Genomic DNA, 21,494 nt, shown 5'->3' with positions numbered 1-21,494 from the left:
CTTATTAAATGAATGCTTGCTAAATGAATGTATGAATGAAGGATGAACTAATGAACATCATCACACCCTTTCAAGCAATTTACTGTGATATTTTGGAGGCTTAGCAGATCCAACGCAGAACCAAAGCATTCCACAAAGACGTGAAAAAAGTTAATGCATTCGAAAAACAAAACTAATTTTGAAAACAAAAAAGCAGACACAAATACTACTCAGTGTAGGTGCTATGACACAATTCAGTGTTTCCAGCGGGGAGGACAGACAAGAAAAGGGAGAGGAGAAAATGGAGGAGAGGACTGGATATTCAGAAAAAGCATGCATGCATACACATGTGTACACATACACACTCGTATACATACACACACACATGCACAGACTAACAAGGAATCCAGCTTTCTCCAAAGAATTCAGCAAACTGCTAGCAACTGTGCATAAAATTTTCTCAGTCAATTCACCTATCTGGGTTTACATTTCTCACCTGATAACAATCCCACTGTGTAGTCAATCGACAAATCTGAGATGCTCCAGGGCTACACTGCTAGGGCTCTCAAAATAAAGGAAAAAGTCCAAACTCAATAATCTACCACTGAACAAATTCAGCAGGACTAATACGGCAAACTCTTCCCCCAAAGTATTTTTCCCCCATCTGTTTTAAGAGTTAGTCACATGGGGGTAAAAGGGGAAGGGGGAGAAATACCATTTGCCCATTCAATTCTCAAACTACTTAAAAAGCAAATTTTAGAAAAAGGGTGAGTTTTGAGTTAGCTGCCAAAGAAAACAGCACAAAACAGACTGTGTGTGTTCAAGTTCTAGAGGACCCTACGGTAAATTCTGCAATGGAGGCTGCCCCCAAATTACAAATGGGATGTGCTCCAAAAGTTCGTTTGTTAAGCAGTTTTTTTCAAACTCAGAATCCACTTTTCCATAGAAACAACAGGATTAAATTCCAAGGCCAGCCCACAAAAGGTTATTTATTAATTAACCCATAACACAGCTGGACCAGAGTACTTTATTAACAGTATCACTGTCACAGAAACCCATCTCCACTTAGAACATTGTTTCTTCCACATTCCAAGTTTTAACTGGGGATACCTAGAAGACATCTTGCCTTACTTAGTACAGTCCTAGGAAAAGGGACCCTACCTAAAACTAAAGACTTGCTGGGTCCCTCTCTAGCCAGACTCTGATGAAGTTGGGTGTAAAGAATTAATTGTTATTTGAGGTTTTTATGCCTCGGCAAGCACTGGCCTCTGGGGCTCTGCAAACCACGCGGTGCTCCACCCACTGGTTGTAGCCGTCACCATGGTGCTGGCACCTCACGTCATCACCACTCGCAGACGCCTACATGGGCCTGGCAAAATTATAATGATTGGAAGCCTAGTGAGGGCAGTCATGTGACTGTCAGAGCAGCCAGCAAATTGGCTGGGGGCTGTGTGGGGTTTTGGGAAATGGGGAAAAGTCGCCATCCTAGCTGGAAGCTGGAAGGTGACAGGAGCTCTGCTGTGTACTCTCAGCTGATTCCTGGGTGGTGGTATTTCTTCAGGTTGTATAATTTCCCTTTCCCCATTTTATTTCCTTTCCCTTGATCCTACTGATCCTGTTTGTGTGGGTTTTTTTAAGTTTATTCTTGTTAAAATAAATCCTGTTCTGTTTTGAGGGAGGCTACCGGTCTCCTTCCTTGTCCTAGTATTGCGGTGAGCCACTTAGCTAACACTCCTCAATTAAAAATTGGTCCCCGGCAGCTAGGTGGTACAGTGAATAGAGCACCGGTCCTGGAGTCAGGAGTACCTGAGTTCAAATCCGGCCTCAGACACTTCACACTTACTAGCTGTGTGACCCTGGGCAAGTCACTTAACCGCAATTGCCTCACTAAAAAAAAAATAAAAAAAAATAAGTAAATAAATAAATAAATTGGTCCCCACATGGGAGATTAGAGGTAGAATATAGCTCCACAGAAGGTTGAAGACAAGGGAAATGAAAAGAGCACACTTGGGTAAAAATGACTTGTAGGTTCAACTAGTTGCTTGGGAGTAGATCTATCAGGGTTGACGGGTCCACTGGAAGTGAGGAAAGGACTCGGGGCTCACTGGTCCTGAGGGTCACCTGCACTGGCTTGATTTGTTTGGGCAGCAGCAATTCCAGGGCTCTGTTCTAAGTTAAGTGTTCCTAGGGAGGACCCTGCCTGGATTTTTCATTTGAGGCTAAACATATACTGAAAATCCAACACGGATTAAGTTTCTAAAATGTACGCTTAATCATCTTATCCGATCCCAGCTGAACCCCTAGATATGCATGTTTTAAACAATTCAATGATGCAAGGCACTATCAGCTAGAGGCTGGGGAAAATGAAAAACAACACAGACCTCTTAAGGAACTTAAAACTTCAGAGGGTGAGGCGACAAAGTCGCAAACTCTGGGCTTCAGATATTTCATCTGAAAAATGAAGGAATTGAATTACGTAAGTACACAAAAAGTTGGAAGAGACCTGGACCTCAGAGATCTCCTAATCTCCTCTACCACATAACCAAGTGGTCATCCAGACTTTGTTTATCTTCAAATGAAGGGAAATCTGCATCATGTCCACCATCAATAGCTAGCATTTATGTGACACTTTCAGGTCTGCAAAATACTTTACAAATATGATCAAATGTGATCCTCATAACAACCCTTGGATGTAGGTGCTATTATTAACCCCATTTTACAGATGAGGAAACTGAGGCACAGGAAAATGAAGTGATTTACCTAGAGTCACCCAACTAGTGTCTGAGGCCAAATTTGAACCCAGGACTTCCTGACTCCAAGTTCAAGCTCTAGCCACTGTGCCACCTTCCCAAGCAGCCTATGTTACTCTGGGAAAGCTCTGGCAGGAAATCTTTCCTTAAATCAAGAGAAAATTTGCCTCTGTAACTCCTTCCTTTTGAAAATCTCTTGAGATCCCTTTAAGCTCTAGGGCCTGTGATTTGCACAGTCACCAATAACTATAATAAAAGTTAGAGAAAACAATGATGTAAATTGAAGAGGTCAAACAGAATGGCCTGCGAAATGAGTCTGGCTGAGGTTTAGACAGCTTGAGGAAGAGTGCAATGAATTAAGGCTGAAAAGGTAAGTTGGAGCTTGGTTTGAATGTCAAACCAAGGAGTCTATAGATTATCCTGGAGGCAGGAGGGAGCCACTGAAGGTTTTGGAGGAGAAGAGTGATGTGATTAGAACATTTGAACAGTTACTTAAGCTGTTAGGTGAAGAACAAAATGAACGGGAGAGAAAGAGAGCAAAGAAGCTCTTAGAACAAGCAGCCAAGAGCTAGGATGGCAGCAGTGAGAATATGAAAAAGAGGAGCTAGACAGATAGGGAACACACTATAATGAACTGGTAGGATAAAGCTTTGAGAGAGAGGAAAACAAGGAGACAGACCAAAATGGGGAACCTATTGGGAGGGCCCAATTTTGGCAGGAAGGTGATATTCAGTTTGGAGTGTATGTAGCTATCTGTGTCCAAAGAACATCCAGGTGGAAAAGTCCAACTGGCATTTCGTAATTTTTTTTTGGGGGGGGGGGCATATCTGAATAGATCAAAGCCATGGGAATAGATGACACTGCTGCTGGAGGGAATTTAAAGACAGAAGTAGAGGATGAAAGAGGGGTTAGATGGAGAATCACTCAGTCCTTCCTCACTAAGGAGGAAGACAGAAAGGATGAACGCAGATGCAGGTAAAAACTAGGAAAAAGGTATTTGGGGAGCCATGGGAGAAGAGAGTAACAAAAAAGAAGGGGTCAGAGAATCAGGTCCTCCTGAATCCAGGGCCAGTGCTTTATCCACTGTACCACCTAGCTGCCCCATGTCCTTTCTTTTCTTTTTTTTTTTTTTAAAGTGAGGCAATTGGGGTTAAGTGACCTGCCCAGGGCCACACAGCTAGCAAGTGCCAAGTGTCTAAGGCTGGATTTGAACTCAGGTCCTCCTGACTCCAGGGCCAGTGCTTTATCCACTGTACCACCTAGCTGCCCCATGTCCTTTCTTTTCTTTTTTAAAGTGAGGCAATTGGGGTTAAGTGACCTGCCCAGGGCCACACAGCTAGCAAGTGCCAAGTGTCTAAGGCTGGATTTGAACTCAGGTCCTCCTGACTCCAGGGCCGGTGCTCTATCCACCGCGTCATCTAGCTGCCCTCGTCCTTTATTTTCAAAGAAGTCCAATGGCATCATGGGGTGATGTCCTCATTTGCAAGTGAATTGGATTGAAGTGAGGCAGAGTTGTCGCACCAAGTCATCAACCTCACTCTCTCTTCCAAAGTCATCCAAGTCCAGGGGCAAGACATAAGTCAAGATGCCTGGAAATGGCCCAGGACACAGTGGATGACCTTACAATCTTTGATGTTTGACTAAGCTCTAAGCATTCTACAGAGTCTGCTTTAGTTATCTCTGTGGCCACTGAAACAAACTGTTCTCATTTACCCATTCCTCTGAGGGAAGTCTTCACATGCTTGGGGTAGCCATCCCTCAACTTATCTAGAGGTCTGAGGCCTATACATTACCCTCAACCCCCTGCCACGACGGTTCCAACAAGGTGTGGCTGCTGTGCATGCTACAGCTTCTTGGAGCCACGTGGAATTTTAAATGTGTCTGCAAAGAATAGACTGGAAGGTTGGTGTAAAGGCTGAAGAGTCTTCACAGCCTTCAGTGTCACAAATAAGTCGTTTTATAAGGTAAAACAAAAGTTCCTGCACACCTCTGTTAAAAACGGCACACATGATTCCAATGATAACATCTGTGAACGAGTATTAATGTGAAAATGAATCTCTGCAGTAAAAGCTGACCCTGGCAATTTTTAGTGGAATTTTTCAAGCTTTTGATCCTAACTGTGGAACTTGTTGTCAGAGCGTATGGACAGACCAGGAATAATTTCAGTCTTAAAAGCAAAGCACGTTACTCGACTCACGTGTTTATATTATGAAAGACATTATTTGACCCACAGCATATCCAAGGTGTATTAAATTGAGGTATCCTATGAATCCATCATGGTAAGATTTACCTACGTAGAAGTAGCTGGATCATAAATAAGGCTGATGAGGAAGAATAGTTTAATTGGATTAATTAATTTAACTATAATGTCCACTATGGGAGACAAGAAGGGGGTAACCCTACCCAACCAATGAGATCACTGAAATTAACTCTGGAAATCAATGGATTAACAGATGTTGCAACTAAATTGATAATTTTCAATACCCTATGGGTAGCAAATCTAACTACTGGACAAGATGGATGTCAAGACTGACTGTCTACATCCAGGAAAGCTCAGAGAGGATAATCACCAGGCTGACCACAATGGGATTAATTTTTCAGCCAGTGTAACTAAGATCCTTTACTAAGTTACAGAGGGCCCATGATCGTCACTGGTGAAAGGAGTTATCATCTATGTCAATAAAACTACAGATTCCTGAAACATGGATGAGGCATTGAGCTAGGTACAGGGGGAGATCCAAAAATGGATATGATCTCAGTAGATACCACAGTAGATTTTGTGAATTAATATTTTTTCATTCTGAACTTAAATGCCAAATAAAATGAGCATTTCTGTAGACGCAAAGTTGATCAGATAATGCAGATCATAACTGAAACCCGGCTTACTTTTCTAAATCCCATGTTCCGTTCAAAGCTGTCTTGCTCGTCCATTTCCTTTTGAGCTTCCTTCTGTTCACTTATGTGCATTTAAAAAGATATTTTATTATTTTTTCTTTTTTTTGACAATAAAGTTGTCTTCTCCCCAGTAATATGGTTTGGGGTAGGGGAAGAAAAAAAAAGACCCAAAACTTTGTAACTAAAAATTATTTTAACTGGATATTTTTAGGTATGTTTTTCCTTTTAGAATATATTCAGATATAAAATTTAAAGAAATCACCTTAAGATACTTGAAAAGCACCATTATAATGTGTAATTTTTGGAAATAAGGTCTGGGCTTAGGCCATCTATCTCCATCTTTCCCACAATAATCAATACTATTATATTCGGCAAAAGCCAGAGGCCATTTTGTTTCTAGGCTTTCTATTCTGATGAACTTCACCGATGACATCAACGGTAGAGACCCTTGGGGAAGCTAATTTCCCGGGGAACTGAAACACATGATTATATCTCATAGCATATAAGCCTATGATAAGGCTTTGTGGTGGGGAGGGGATGGGGCTGGAGAAAAGCTACCATGATGGTAGCTAGGACATCTTGAACTGTATGTCTGATAGGCATCTTAAGTCCAACATATACTAAACTGTACTCATTATCTTCTCCCGCCCACCCAACTCACCCCTCTTCTGAACTTATCGTCTTTATAACCTCTCTGCTTTGTGTCCTCTTTTCTGACATGCCACCATCTTGGTGCAGGCCCTCATCACCTCAAACCTCGACTACTAGTCTCCTTGCCACAAGTATCCCCCACTCTCGTCCATCCTCCTCTCAGCTCCCTTCCTTTCACACAGGTCTGACCATGTCAACACCTCTTTCAATAAGTTCCAGTGATGCCCTATTACCTCCAGGATCAAGTATCAACACCTATTTGGCTTTTTTGTTTATTTTGGGGTTTTTTGCGGGGCAATAGGGGTTAAGTGACTTGCCCAGGGTCACACAACTAGTAAGTGTCAAGTGTCTGAGGCTGGATTTGAACTCAGGTACTCCTGAATCCAGGGCCGGTGCTTTATCCACTGCGCCATCTAGCCACCCCACCTGTTTGGCTCTTAAAACCCTTTATAACCTTCCTCCCTTTCCTGTCTTTGTATACTTTCCTCCCCTCCACATACTATGAGATCCAGTAACACTGGGTCTCTTCACTATTTTTTGGACACGACTGTCCTATCTCCCATCTCTGAGCATTTTCATCAGTTGTTCCCTGTGCCCAGAAATCTCTTTCCTCATCTCTGATTGCTGGCTTCCTCTGCTTCTTTCAAATCCCAGCTAAAATCCGACCTTCTACAAGAAGTCTTTCTCAGTCATCCTTAATCTTAATGCCTCCCCCTCAATTTAACCTGTCTATATCTTATCTGTACATGGTTGTCTGTATGTCTCCCTCATTAGACTGTGAGCTCCCTGGGGGCGGGAGAAGAGGCCTGTTTTGGTTTGTTTTGCCTTTCTGTGTTTTCCTAGCACTTAGCCTGGCACATAGTAGGTGCTTCATAAATGCTAGTTGACTGACTCTGGTTACAAGGGGCAGTTAGAGGGCATGTAGATTGAAGTACTGGCCTTGGAATCAAGAAGACCTGACTTCCACTGACTCAGTAATTTGGGTAAATCATTTAATCTCTGAGTGTTTCACTTTCCTTCATCTGTAAAAAGATGGCACTGAACTTGATAGATTCTAAGGTCCCTTCTAGATCTAATTCAATATACATTCCAGAGAGACTGGCCTGGAACCTAGACATTCCATCCTATGTCTTGGCAAAGGCTAGCTTCCCCACCCCCTCCTTCACTCACCACCTGCCATGTACTTTTCTGAATCCTTAGCCTCTATCAATCAAGTGTCACCTCCTTTCTGAAGCCTTTCCATGCCCATAATCCTACCCTTCAGTTGCTAGTCTCTCTTCAAATTATTTTCTACTCCTATATGTATGCACTGTATTTCCTATTTCCCCTTCCTCATGTAAGCTCCCTGAGAGCAAGAACCATTCCTTCTGTCTTTATATTTACAGCCCCTTTCACGGTGCCCTGCAGCAGGCACTTAATAAGTATTTATTGGATTAATTAATAGTAGTGGCTTTAGCTAAATGATTTATAAAAATCATTTTCACTCGCAATGATCAGAGTCAATCCAGCCAGCTAATCAGATATACTTATGAGGAATATCTGCCCCACTGAACTAAATTTCTGTGTGAAGACACCTGATTATTGAGGAAAAGGTCTTGAAGGTGAGTCTCCTATACTTCTATCACTTCAACTACAACTCTTTACCAGTATTATTGTACCATATGCTCGCACTGCCATGAGATGAAGTTGGCAGTTTGGTACAGTCTGTTGTAAGCTAATCATTTCTGGTTCTCAAAGGAAGTCATCTTCAATAAAACTATTGCAACCCAAGGCAAGGCAGAATGGCCAAGTGGTTAGAGGGCAGCGTTTAGATTCAGGAAAACCTCTGTTCTAGTCTTGTTTCTGAAGGATACTAGATATGTGATCATGTGTTCTTGGAAATTAAGACTAAGTTTGAGGATTCTTGGGTACAGTCCTTCAACCAGTTAGTTCTTAATCAACCACATCTTAACCAACCAAAACTATCGTTTACCCCAAATCACTATCTATTCCACAAGTGGTACATCAGACACCATGTCAATTCATATTGGGGGGGAAAAGCAAGGGTTCCATTTACATTTTTCTTCTTTAGAAAAATCTTTTAATAAAGAAATCTATCCATCTTTTGATCCAGTTTTGTATAGATCTTTATAGTCTTTCTTTTTTTTGTGAGGCAATTGGGGTTAAGTGACTTGCCCAGGGTCACACAGCTAGTCATTATTAAGTGTCTGAGGCCACATTTGAATTCAGGTCCTCCTGAATCCAGGGCTGGTGCTCTAACCACTGCGCCACCTAGCTGCCCCCTTCATAGTCTTTCAAAACCACTTCTCACATCTCAGCTTGTTTGAGTTACAGGTGCATCTTAGGAAAGACAGCAAAGAGCAAATAATACCTTCATTTTTCCCAAAGTAACTTAGGAAAACCTCATGGCCTTGATTATGAATCAAAGTATTGACTAAACTTTGTTTCCTTGTGTGAAACAGAGATATTCATAAATTTGTCTTGAAAACACAACCATTTTCATTTACTGATGGTTCTAATATGGGTGAAAAAAGGTTTTCTCATAGAATTACCTTGAAAGAAGGAAAGTTATCAACTCAAGTAAAAACACACCAAATTGCTTCACTGCTTCTGGCTGTCCTCTAGAAGAATATGATTTACTCTGGATATCTTTAACTGCTTTACCATGAAAATCAGTGACATCAGGGTTAGGGGTCAGAGTTCCAAGAATCATCATCATGGTATGTATTTTCATCAAGTATATTTCAAGTTGAATTCAGTCATTAATACCCCTGCTTTCAGGAGTTTAAAAGCAAATGGTCCAGAGGCAGCTAGGTGGTGCAGTGGATAAAGCACTAGCCCTGGATTCAGAAGTACCTGAGTTCAAATCCGGCCTCAGACACTTGATACTTACTAGCTGTGTGACCCTGGGCAAGTCACTTAATCCCCACTGCCCCACCAAAAAAAAAAAAAAAAAAAAAAAAAAAAAAAAAAAAAAAGCAATGGTCCAAAGGGGGAAAGAACTTAAGTCAGAGGTTAATGTAGAAAAAGGAAAGGATGAGGGAGAAAAGCTATTTTGCAACAGTTCCAGTTCTGTTACACAGGTCAGTTATGTTTTTAATATCACACAAACAAAAAAAAAGTGGTTGTTTTCTTTTTCTTTGGAATGCATTCCTGCCTGATTTTGTACATTACAGTTCCTTGGCTACAGGATGAGAACAGACGCCCACCCAAAGACACTAATTTTGCTCTTCGCCCTTCTCATGCCTTCATGACACATGCCGCTGGTGCTTTATTAATAATTTGAAGAGTCCCCTTATCTCAACTGAAAGGGCCCTTGGATTCAGGGGCAATTGACATTGCTTATTGGATTAATATACTAAGACTATATTTAAATATCTTAAATACTATAATGTGGGGTGTTCCTCCTCCACTTCAGATCAGGTTTCTTTACAACCTCAGTAGAAGGTTTCTTAGCTTCTGTATCCACCCCTCCCTTCCTCACAAACAAACAATCATCATCAAATCATTATCTGGTGGCCAACCATTTGGAAAACAGAGTCTCCTGAATTTACTCAAGAGTGATCTCCTATGTTTTGCATGACTACTCATGTATAACTTATACTGAATTGCTTGAGTTCAGGGAGAGGGGGGAAGGGGAAGGAGGGAATAAGAGAAGTTGGAACACACAGTTTTAAAAAATTGATGTCAAAATTTGCTTTTACATGTAATTTGGAAAATAATTTCTTTTTTAAAGGGATCTCCTGGGGCAGCTAGGTGGCACAGTGGATAGAGCACCGGCCCTGGAGTCAGGAGTACCTGAGTTCAAATCCGGCCTCAGACACTTAACACTTACTAGCTATGTGACCCTGGGCAAGTCACTTAACCCCAATTGCCTCACTTAAAAAAAAAAAAGGATCTCCTAGTAAAAACAAATTCCACTGCCAAGCTTTCAATCAAAACCTTTTAACTTGGTGGCCTTCTCAGACTTATCAGAACTTACAGTGTGATGGGCCTAATGCTAAGAACCCAGTCACTGAACTGTGAACCTCTTGAGGGCAGGGACTATCTCTTGCCTTTCTTTCTATACCCAGCATATAGCACAGTGCCTGCACATCCTGATGTCTGCCCTTCGTTTTTGAAAATGACCAGTGACATCACATCATGATGTTTTGACTCGTGGGTGGAATGGATTTAAGTGAGGTGAATTGCACAAAGTCATCGGTCTTATTCTCTCTTCCAGGGTCATCCAAGTTCACTGGCAAGGCTAAAGTCAGGACGGCCAAGGATGCAGTACATAACCTTGATGTCTTCAAGGTCGGACCAAGCTCTAAGCTCTCCACCTGCTTCTGCCACCTTCAAGTTGGATGGAACAAACTGTTCTCATCCTAACATTCCTCGGGTGGACATCTTCACAGGCTTGGGGTAGATGCCCCCCTAACTCACCCATGGGGGTCTGAGGCCTGTAGATTACTCTCAATCCAGTTTAGCCCATCTGCTGAGATGATTTTTCCTGGGTATGGCCACTGCCCATGTTTTAGCTTCTTGAAGTCACAAGGAAGACTGCATATGGTAGGTGCTTTAGTAAATGCTTATCGACCCAACTTTCAAAGCCTAATGAGGCACTAAAGTAGGTCTCTAGTGGAAGAGAGAGACTGTATATTTGGGAAGAAAACACCAGTTTAAGACAAGTTCATTCTGTATGCCCTCGCCTTCACAGAAACATAGAAAACAAAAGTAGTTACTTGAGTGAAATCCTTTTAAAAATACTATCTGTGAAATCCTTTGCCATTCCAAATTTCGGCCAATCCAAACTGGATTGTATTGAGATCTAGAGGGGGGCCTTACAAATCACCCAACTCTAAGCCCTCATTTATTTTTTCCTTTTTTTCCTTTTTTTTTTTTTAGTGAGGCAATTGGGGTTAAGTGACTTGCCCAGGGTCACACAGCTAGTTAAGCCCTCATTTTTACAGAGAATAATCTGAAACTCAGAAAAGGAATCCTGTTTAGGGTTTCAAAGCAGTACAGTGGAGATGGGATTTAAGTTAGGTCCTCTGACTCCAAATCCATGTGATTGCTAAGACACCCAGGAGAACCTTCTTCCTGGCACTTGGGAAATTGGAGTTCTCCTCCTGGATCTGCCATTAACTACTTACATAATCTTTACAACAAATTCACTTCATTTCTATGGACCTATTTCATAAGATTACACATCTAGAGATCTTCGAAGTCCAATGAACCCTCTCATTCAACAGATGAGGAAATTGAGGCCCAAAGAGATGAGGTGACTTACCCATGGTCACATAGACAATAAGTAGCGGGCTTCATCTGCAAAATGAGAGGGGTATAATATTTCTAAGGTCCGTTTAATAATTATAATTCATATTTACATAGCACCATAAAACTTACTATTTTTCTTATAGCACAGATTAACAAGGAGGTGCCATAAATTTGTTCCCCAAAAGAAGATACAAAGTCTTAACCAAAAATTTTCTAATCTGGTTGGTGTACCAGGCTTTCACATGCATGAGTGAACTGATGTACAAAAACACATGAATTTTTATCTTTTGTTTTTATGGCATCAACCACTATATAATGAACATTCACTAATAATCTCTAGCAAAACAAACCCAACATATACCTAATAGTAACCGTAGCAAAGATCATAAAAATATCAAAGATTCAGAACTGGAAGGAACCTTAGAGGTCACACAGTCCAATCTCCTTGTTTTACCGATGAGGGAAGCGCAGAGAAGTTAGAGGACTTGCCCATGATCACACAAGTAAAAAGCAGCAGAGCTGGATACCAAGTCAGCTTATAACTGAGGTTTCCTAAAAACTAATTACAAGTAAGACGGAATTTCTTTGTTGGCTTGGTGTTAGGGCTGTGGTCATTCATTTAAAGGTCAGTAAGATAAGGAGAAGTGAAGAAGAAATACAAAATTTGAGGAAGTAAATAATAATATGCCGCCTGGCCAAACTGCCTCAATATTTTGGGTATGTAACAAGAATCAATCAACAAGTGTTTGTTAATTGCCAACTATATGTTTGTTGTGTGTAGGCACTAAGGATCCAAATACAAAGAATGCAATGACTTTTATGCAAAGAGTTTTACATCCTAACGGGAGAGACAAGTACCTATAGAAACCGAAGTATGTGTGTGTGTATATATATATATATGTCACACAGAAGTTAATAAAGGCATATGTTAAGTAGTTAACTATAAGATGGACTAGGAGGGACTGGTGGCCAGGGGAATAAGATAAGGTTTCATGTAGAAGACAGTGTTTGAGCAGTATCTTAGGATAGAATAAAACGGTTCCATGGTAACTACCAAGGAAGGAAAAAACATTCCATTTCTCTATGAATAAGCTGTCAGATACCAAAGGAGACAGAAAATTTGGAATGTTATCTACTTCTAGGGACGATGGATTCCAACTCTACTGGGAAGAGTCAAATAATCTGATAGAGGATGAAAGTGGGGTGTGGGAAGCTGTCTTTTATTTCTTTGTATTCTGCAGTTCCTAGTGTCAAACCTTGAACTTTTTAGGCCTACAAAAATCTACTGACTGATTGTTAAAGGGTCTTTTTTCACTTAGAGCAAAAAGACATGAAAACTTCTTTCTTGATGGAAGGTACCTAACTCTCAATGGTACTGAAGCCTCTAAGGACTGGCCAACACAACCTCTGAAGTAATTCTCTTCCCCAAAATATCATAATGATCAATACACCCAGAGAGGAGGGTAAAGCAAGTAAGCTAAAAGAAAGAATCTATACCTTCCTGAAAGGATCAGTCCAGTCCTAAGAAAGGCTCAGATGCAGAAATCACTGGAGGCCAAGAGGAGGATACTCTTGTGTGCATAGAGATTATCACGGAAAACACAATTAGCAATCAAAACCGACAAACCTCAAATAACTCACTATACATCTTTAAGAAGAATGAAATGCTTTAGGCCACTTAAAGTCAGTAGTTATAAAAGATCTCAGGATAAAATGAATAGGTCCCATAACATGGACATTTTAATCGACGATCTGTTTACAGATGTTTTTAATGAGCATCATAGGAGCTAAATTAATTCTGATGCATATATCAAAGATGTTGGAAAGGGCCATGTTTTTTGGAAAAGACAGAACAATTGATCTAATTAAGTTAACAAATAGTTCTTCAGTTACTTATCTGACAAAAAAAAAGTTCAATAAAAAATAACTGACAATCTGTCCTCACACTGAATCTGACTTTTTAAAAAGTTATCAAATGCTATTTATTAAACATCAACTTATTATATAAAAAGCACAGAAGTGATAGGAAAATTCTTCGCAGAACTCCCACATATTTGAAATATTGTTCTTCTTCCTTATTGTCTTCTACTATAATTAGCACATTACGGCATGACAGGTGGCATTCATTTATACAATATGTAAAATTAATGAGATTTTAAGCTGACTATATCTTCCTATGTAAACTGGCAATTCCAAAGGAAAGACACCTTGATTCTTCCCCCCTCCTCCCAAAGAAACTAAAACAAACAACAACAAAAAAATTATCACCCCCCACCCTAAAACAAAACATTTCCCTGTTGCTGATTTCCTACCTTATCTAACACATGAATACTACTGAGATGTATAAATCATGTATTCATTAGCAGCTTTCCTAAAACTAATATTATAAAACTGGTTTTTCAAGGAACCTAAGAAAAAACAAACCATTACTGAAGGCTTCACGTGGGGGAAAAGGATATGGAAAAATGCCTGTATATTTTTCAAGCTTGGTACCCTCAAAACTAGTTGATATTTTGCTAGTAATAGAAGGCTGTGCCTATAAATGCAATTAAAGAAACTCTAGATTTTAGAGAATTAGTGAATAGATGGGTTACAGGTCTTGACCCTTTGCCATGCCGGCCCAAAGAAACATAAATAGTACAAGCCATGCTCTATCTATAGCCATCTGCCCGTAATGTCTAAGGCTCAAAAAATTCATTTATTTTTAAAATGGGGAGACACTGAATAGACTGTCAACATATAATGGAATGCTTAGCATGTTTAAGTACATGGATTCTGTGGATTAAGCATGGTTTGATTTTCATACAAAAAAAAAGGGGGGGGGGAATAAAATAAAATGCAGGCCCTTCATTTCAGCAAGAAGTCTTAACCATGAGATTAGGTAGTATGATCCATGACATTTCTAAGTTATATTTACTCCTCCCTACCTAATACTATACCACCCTGCCTCAATGAAAAAATAATTGTATGAATTTAGCATGGCTACATTTTGATTTGCAAATATAACATTAATTTATTATAATGTTTCCTGCATGAAGTCATGCATCTTCAAAAAAAATTCCAAAAGGAAAAAAAGAAATTTTCTATATAGATCTCAGTAGTTTACCAATAACTCCCCTTCCTCAACTCAACCATCCTTTATTCATGCAATAACCTCAAAATTACCCACCAAAAGGGGTTCTACTTTTACAACCCCCCCTTTTAAACTCAAGACTTCATGAGAGGAACTAAATATGAAAATATTTCACATTTGACCACATAGAAAAAAATTCTTTTTCTATAAAAGGAAGAGGAGAAAATGACTGATTCCATCTATAGATGAAGTTTCATATACATGCATACAGAAGAAATATAAATATTTTTTAAATGAATTAGCCTTCCATGATTAGAATTGCTTTTTTAAAAAAACCTTAAAAAAAAAAAAGATCAGAAAATGGAGAAGACAGGCAACAGAAAAGAATGCCAAAATAAGATATATGTAAATACCAAGCACATACCTGCTGGGAGATGCCATTTCCTCTACATTTTCCAGCCAGAGTGCTCGGTCTTACCATTATTGCTACTATAAACCTTCTGATAAAAATGGATCGTCTCTTGCTGACCTGAGAACCAGCTGGCTGCCTGAAAAGTGGTTTCCCCCATATATGATTCAGTCTCCTTGACAAATATACTGCATTGTACAGGATGAGTCATCAGAGGGTTATTCTGCATTTTATAGGCCTGTTGTGTCATTACTCACATTCAACATCCTGCTCTCAAAAGTGGAAGCTGGGAAGCTTGACAGCTGACTGATGCTTTTTCCAATTAGAATATTCTTTTAAAAATTCCTGTAAGTTGCAATGATCAGTCATTGATGAGAGCGTTGAAAGTACCTCAGAAAACACATAGCGCAAAGAAAGACCGAAATGACTACTGTACACCTATATCTATGAATTGCTCCCCTCTACCCCAACTGTGTTCAAAGTTGCAAGAGATTTCACCTCTTTCAGCTTCAGAACTAAATAAACGTAAGTGCACACCCAGGTGTCCCTTAGAAACATTGATCAGACTCGTGTAGAAAGCAACACTACACAAGCCAGAATTGCTTTGAAATCATCTCATCAAATGGTATCATTGTTGCTGTTGCTGTTCAGTTGTGTCAGATTCTTTGTGACCCCATTTGGAGTTTTCTTGGAAAAGATCCTGGAGTGGTTTGCCATTTCCTTTTCCAGCTCATTTGACAGATAAGGAAACTGAGGTAAACTGGATTAAGTGACTTGCCCAGGGTCACACAACCAATAAATATCTGACGTTGGATTTGAACTCAGGTCTTCCTGACTTCAAGCCCAGCGCTCTATCCACTGTGCTACTTAGCTGCCCTGTGTTATCAATATTCTTTTTTTAACTAGGACTCAACAAGATGTGCTTTTAGGAGGGGTTTAGCTTCCTAAATTAGAAAAAAGTTGGCAACCTGTTTTCAGTCATACTGTTTGGTATTTATGTTATAAATGCCCTAAAGTTGTTTATAACAGCTGCATCTTTTATAAAACCCTAAAGAAATGTTTTATACTCACTTCTTATGTGACAATTTGGTGGTTGTTCTCGCTATTAATGAACACACAATTCATAGCCTCATTCATAGCATTAATACCAACACATTTGAACCACGAGAGGAATACATTGAGTTTCTTTATGTGGCTAAGGAAGTGCTCCATGAATTAACATAAAAGTTATACAGGCAAAAAAGGGGTACACATTTTAGGGTCCATAATCAAGATAAAAACCCAAATCACTGGGAAACATTTACTGCTACGATTTTATCTCTTCTGATTGACCATCTCAAATGAAAATAGCCATACCTAAAGGAAAGAGATCTTATGTTTTGGTCTTTCCTAAACAACCATGGCTAATGTTAGCGTTGCCTTAATGTACTTTGAAGTCAATTTACCGCATGGGGCAGGACTGAGGGATAAAGCGGGTAATAGAAACTTACATACTTTACAAATATTTTATATTTCAAAGAATTTGCAATAACAGTATACTCAACACTAACAATATATTGTCTTAAAAAAAGTTTCTTAGTCTTTGACACCTGGAAGGGACATGAAATACCTTAGGGTTTTCATGATGAGTATCAATTATGAATGTAATGAAGAAAACACAAAGGCACTGTTAGGAGTATAGGTTAGCAGAATGCCTGATAGGTTACACAGACACAGACACACTAAAACAGTAAGCCTGATTTTCCTATGTGGTCTGTACATTGAAGGCAATTTCCAAGACGAAGTACTAACTGGTTTGACTATTAATTTGGCTGAAATAAGCCTATAACATCTCAATGAGATTAATTTGGAGAATAATATTTAATTCAGCATATATGTTCTATACTGGAAGAAACAAAACAAAACAAAACAATGGCAATGTGTGTCATTTTTTGTATTACCTAAAACATCTGGGAGTCTTCTATTAAAAACTCAGCCTGGGGGCAGCTAGATGGCACAGTGGATAATGCACCGGCCCTGGATTCAGGAGTACCTGAGTTCAAATCCGACCTCAGACACTTAACACTTACTAGCTGTGTGACCCTGGGCAAGTCACTTAACCCCAATTGCCTCACCAAAAAAAACCCAACCAAACAAACAAAAAACAACCCTCAGCCTGGAGTAGTACATATATGGATGTTGGACAAGGTGCCATGCAAAAGATCAATGGTTGCAGACTTAATAAAATAAACAAAATAAATCTGCTTGGATCATTAGCTATATCCTTCCTCCAAAACCTTGGGTGTACCCTAAGGATCTGACCCTTTGTTCTTGGCTCTATACACCTTCTCTTTGTAATCTTACCAGTTCCCATAGGTTCCACTTTCAGCTCTTTCAGATGATTCTCAAATCTATTTATCCAGACTTCAATTTTTTTTTAAACTGAGTTCTAGTATGTATCACCAACAGGCAGCTAGATTGGTACATTAACTAGAGAGTGCTGGGCCTGGTGTCAGAAAGAACTGAGTTCAAACTCTGCCTCTGAGACCTTGGACAACCCACTGTTCCTCTGTCTCTGTTTCTGGGGATAATAACACCAAAGTTCTTTGCATAGTGTCTACCAATTAATAAAATGCTTTCACCCCCTCTCTACCCTCTCATGGCCTATTGGGCATTTCTGATGAGATGTTTCACAGACATGTATATATAAAAACTAGAACTCATTGTTTCTCAAAGGTCAGCTTTTGTGCTATCTTATCTTACATGACACTGTTCCTGATCCCTTGAGCTGTGAGTATGAGGCTTCCCCTGTGAAGAAATGACTTCATCTTTACTTTATAGACAATTGTTATTTGTAAACATGCATGCATACTGTCCCCTTCTCCAGCAGTCCAAAATGGAAGTCCCCTGAGGGTAGAAACTCATTTTTGTCACTGTATCCCCAGTTCCTCATACACCGCCTCGATGAATACTTAATGAATGATGGGCTAGCTATTTGTTTTTCCCATTAGAGAAGGTTCTGAAATGAAAAGGGATAAAAGAAGGTGGCAGACCACCCCAATGCAACAGAACCCAAACAAGTCACCTTTTTTCTCTAAAATATCCTAATCTTGAGACAGCGCTGTTCAAAGGTACTTCCCACAGAGATGATTCCAAAAGAGTGGAGATGTCTGTGACAAACATACATATACACTGAATAATGATACAATAAAATCTCATTAACATGAGTTTGGAGGACAAGCTCCTTCACCCTTTGCTAACAAAAGGAACTTAGGTAATGCAATTTAACAAGTTATTAATAAATAACGCCATAGGGAACTAGTCTAACAAAATTTGACAGAACAGTTATTTTAACCACTTGAGAAAAACAATTTACAATCAAATGACATGCTAATTCCAATGCAATCTCATTAATTAAAACTGATAACCTCAAAAACATCCATTTGGCAAGAGTTTAAATATCAAATGAACTCCCAGATTCCTATGAGTTACTCTCCTTGTATTTAAAAGCACTAAAGCCATATTTCTTTTCTAAATAGTCTATAAATCAGATCTCTAGCTCAAACTAGACCCTAAATTACTGGGGAATTAATTGCTTTATTACATATATACATATATTAAATAACTGTATGAAAGTCCTTTAAGCGTTTAAAGCCATTTAAGAAGAATCCAGTTAAGTTAAGAAGAGTCCAGTCTTGGTTAATCAGTTTCTCCAGATAGAAAAAAACAGACAGCCCTCATGTCTTTTGTCATATGGGAGGGACAAAATCCTAACCAGTGAACTGTACCAAAAACAGTAGCCAAAGGAGCTACACCTACAATATCTATATTTATGTATCTGGGGTTTGGCTCCACTGATGGAGCTCCCAGTGGCAATGGGTGTCAAATCAAATGGAGGGGCAGCTAGGTGGTGCAGAGGATAGAGCACCGGCCCTGGAATCAGGAGTAACTGAGTTCAAATCCAGCCTCAGACACTTAACACTTACTAGCTGTGTGACCCTGGGCAAGTCACTTGACCCTCATTGCCCTGCAAAACAAAACAAAACAAAAACAAATCAAATGGAAACTGGGATCATCCCTGTCAGTCACATATTGACTCAGAAAAATCACATATTAACATTTTCTAGGTTTTTAAATTTTTATTTATTTTACTACATATTTCTCAATTATATTTTAATCTTGTTCTGGAGCTCTTAGTAGCATTGCTGGCCTCAGCAGATGTTTGACACTCTGGTCTATGGGACACAACTTGTGGAAGGTATGGCTGCCGCAGACTTCTCTCCATTAGTTCATCACTCAGGTATAGGAAGAGAAAGGCTACCAAAGGCCTTCTGGCTAGCTAAATTCCTTTAGCCTTTGAGTCTACGTGATTTTCCTTCTTTTGCTACCAGCACTTTATAAACTTACAAATTTCCTGGAAATGACTGATAGCAGGAGCCATTAGCATCCCGATGAAGCGGGATTCAAACTTGCTTGTTGGTATTCTGTTTCTTGAAAATCTGGCCCGAGTTAATCTGCATGGCTGCCTTAGAGATTATCTGCTCACAAATGTATACACTATGGCCAAAGTCCAAAGCCTGTTTAGTGTCAAGATTTGTCAGCAAATCTAGATGTCAGCTATGTTCACCAGCCAAACATCCAGTATAATGGAAGTCAGCAGTTCAGAAGAAGAGGAACACATCTTTTGTCCAGTGTGGTTTGGGGTCCTTGGTACTTTTTCTGCTTAATAGTTATATTTTGCCAGCTAGCCTGATCATTAGCCAGTTTCATATCTGCTTAGTGGGATAATAATGGAGACTGGTCTCCAATGGATTTGGAGTAAGATGGTTATGGTTTGACTGCTACTTACTTGTCCAAGGTTAAACAATTCCTTTTACTTTTCCAGGCTTGAGTTTGCTCATCTCTAAAACGAAAGAGTTGACTAGTCTTCTGAAATTCCCTTCAGGCTCTAAATCTAATATCTTATATATAAATGTGGCTGAAAAGTAAACCTGAAACCAATAGTATTTTCCATACCACACATATAAAGAAACACACAAATCCTTTCTTTGTGGCAGTGTGTCTGAAACATGCCCAGTCTGGGGCTGCTTTTGTTTCTAGGGCTTATTAACTTTCTTGACCTCTTCCACAAGAGCCACCCCATTTCAGAACCCCGAATTCCGGGTTGACTGGATCATTGCTCTTGAGCCCCTCCATGGCCACATCTGTGAATCATGTTAAAACCAAGTAAGTTAATGCCTTTAGTTTAAAGGTAGAGAAGGCAGGCAAGCAGATTAACATGGTAGGTGCCAGACAGCAAAATCTATGATGGATAAAGCAGCCAGGCAATCCATGGAAACCAAGGATGGAGCAAAGAAGCTAAGCGAGATCAACAAGAGATGAGGACTAGGTCCTGCTAGGGGAAAAGCAACTTTCCCTTACAGTTCCTGAGATATCCGCCGCCCCCCCCCCAAGCTTCATATTTTTCTTGGCAGAAAAAGCTTATTTATTTTGGAAAAATGAATCTACAGCTAACTCTCTGACCAAGCAGTAATGGATAATGCAGGTGAAGAAACTCCCGGGGCTATTTCCCTGGAAGAAGAAATCTGAACAAAAGAAACATGGTTTACTGTCTTCAGTTAAGGATGAACCTTAAAAACAAAACCAAAAAACATCAGTCCTATGTTTTATTTAATAGGCAGCTGTTTCAATAGCAGCTTACTCTGGGGGTACACTCAGGAATAGTGACTTTCTGACGGTAGTTTGTTGACTTTGCTGGCAAGCTTTTGCATACTTGAAAAAAATGCAGTAATAGACAGGCACAGGTCAGCTTCTGAAATAGGGTTGTTTCCGAGCCAAAACAACAAGGGGAGCTGATTGGGAATGGATTCCACCACAGGATTGATAGACTTAAGGACTTTAGAGGTCATGTAGATCAACCTTTTTATCTAACAGTTGAGGAAACTGAGGCCAAGAGAGGTTAAGTGACTTGCCGAGGTTGACATGAAAAGCTCAAGAGGTGGCTAACTTTAACAAGATTTGAAAGAAAATGGAAAGGGGTTTATTTCACTTAATATTTTTATAACAATTCTTGTTTGGGTTGGAATTGTATTAAATGGCTTCTGAGGTTCCTTCCAATTATGATACTGTATATGATCTATTATAAAGCCTTGGACCAAATGGTGAATGACTCTCTACAGAAAAGTGATAATGGATTTTAGGAGTGTTTATCCTTGCTGGACCCAGGTTAGCTGAACTATAATTAAATTCTGATGGGCTATTATGCTAAGTGCTGTGAGCCAACTTAAAACACTGAAAACATCAAATGAAGGTTTCTTTAGCATAGTAACTTGTGTAGCTTCTCTAAGTGAGTTTCCTAAGTGGCAGGTGGTTTTGGAAGATGGTAGAAGATGAAGTTGCAAGGAAAAAAAGGGAATTCTAGGAGTTTGCAAAAATTATATGTGAACAGATGGAAGAAAATCCAGGATGAGCTGAGTAAGACTGAAAGGGTTGGAAAAAA

General features: G+C 39.7%; 1 protein-coding gene across 2 annotated transcripts in view; it reads right to left on the bottom strand.

The window, feature by feature from the left end:
* SPRED2 (sprouty related EVH1 domain containing 2) overlaps window positions 1-21,494 on the bottom strand; it is a 180,884-nt gene that overhangs the window by 55,785 nt on the left and 103,605 nt on the right. Inside the window, exon 1 of one of the 2 annotated variants that reach the window (XM_043987884.1) lies at window positions 15,032-15,141. The exons of the other annotated variant lie outside the window; for it this stretch is intronic. Coding sequence (XP_043843819.1) covers window positions 15,032-15,048 — 17 coding nt within the window. The 5' untranslated portion in view covers window positions 15,049-15,141. Of the gene's footprint in view, window positions 1-15,031; window positions 15,142-21,494 lie in introns of those variants that run through there. 2 annotated transcript variants of the gene reach the window in all.

Source organism: Dromiciops gliroides, chromosome 2, assembly GCF_019393635.1.
Source record: "Dromiciops gliroides isolate mDroGli1 chromosome 2, mDroGli1.pri, whole genome shotgun sequence".
Lineage (NCBI taxonomy): Eukaryota > Metazoa > Chordata > Mammalia > Microbiotheria > Microbiotheriidae > Dromiciops > Dromiciops gliroides.
Note: the sequence above shows the minus strand (reverse complement) of the source record. Positions and strands in the feature narration are given on the sequence as shown.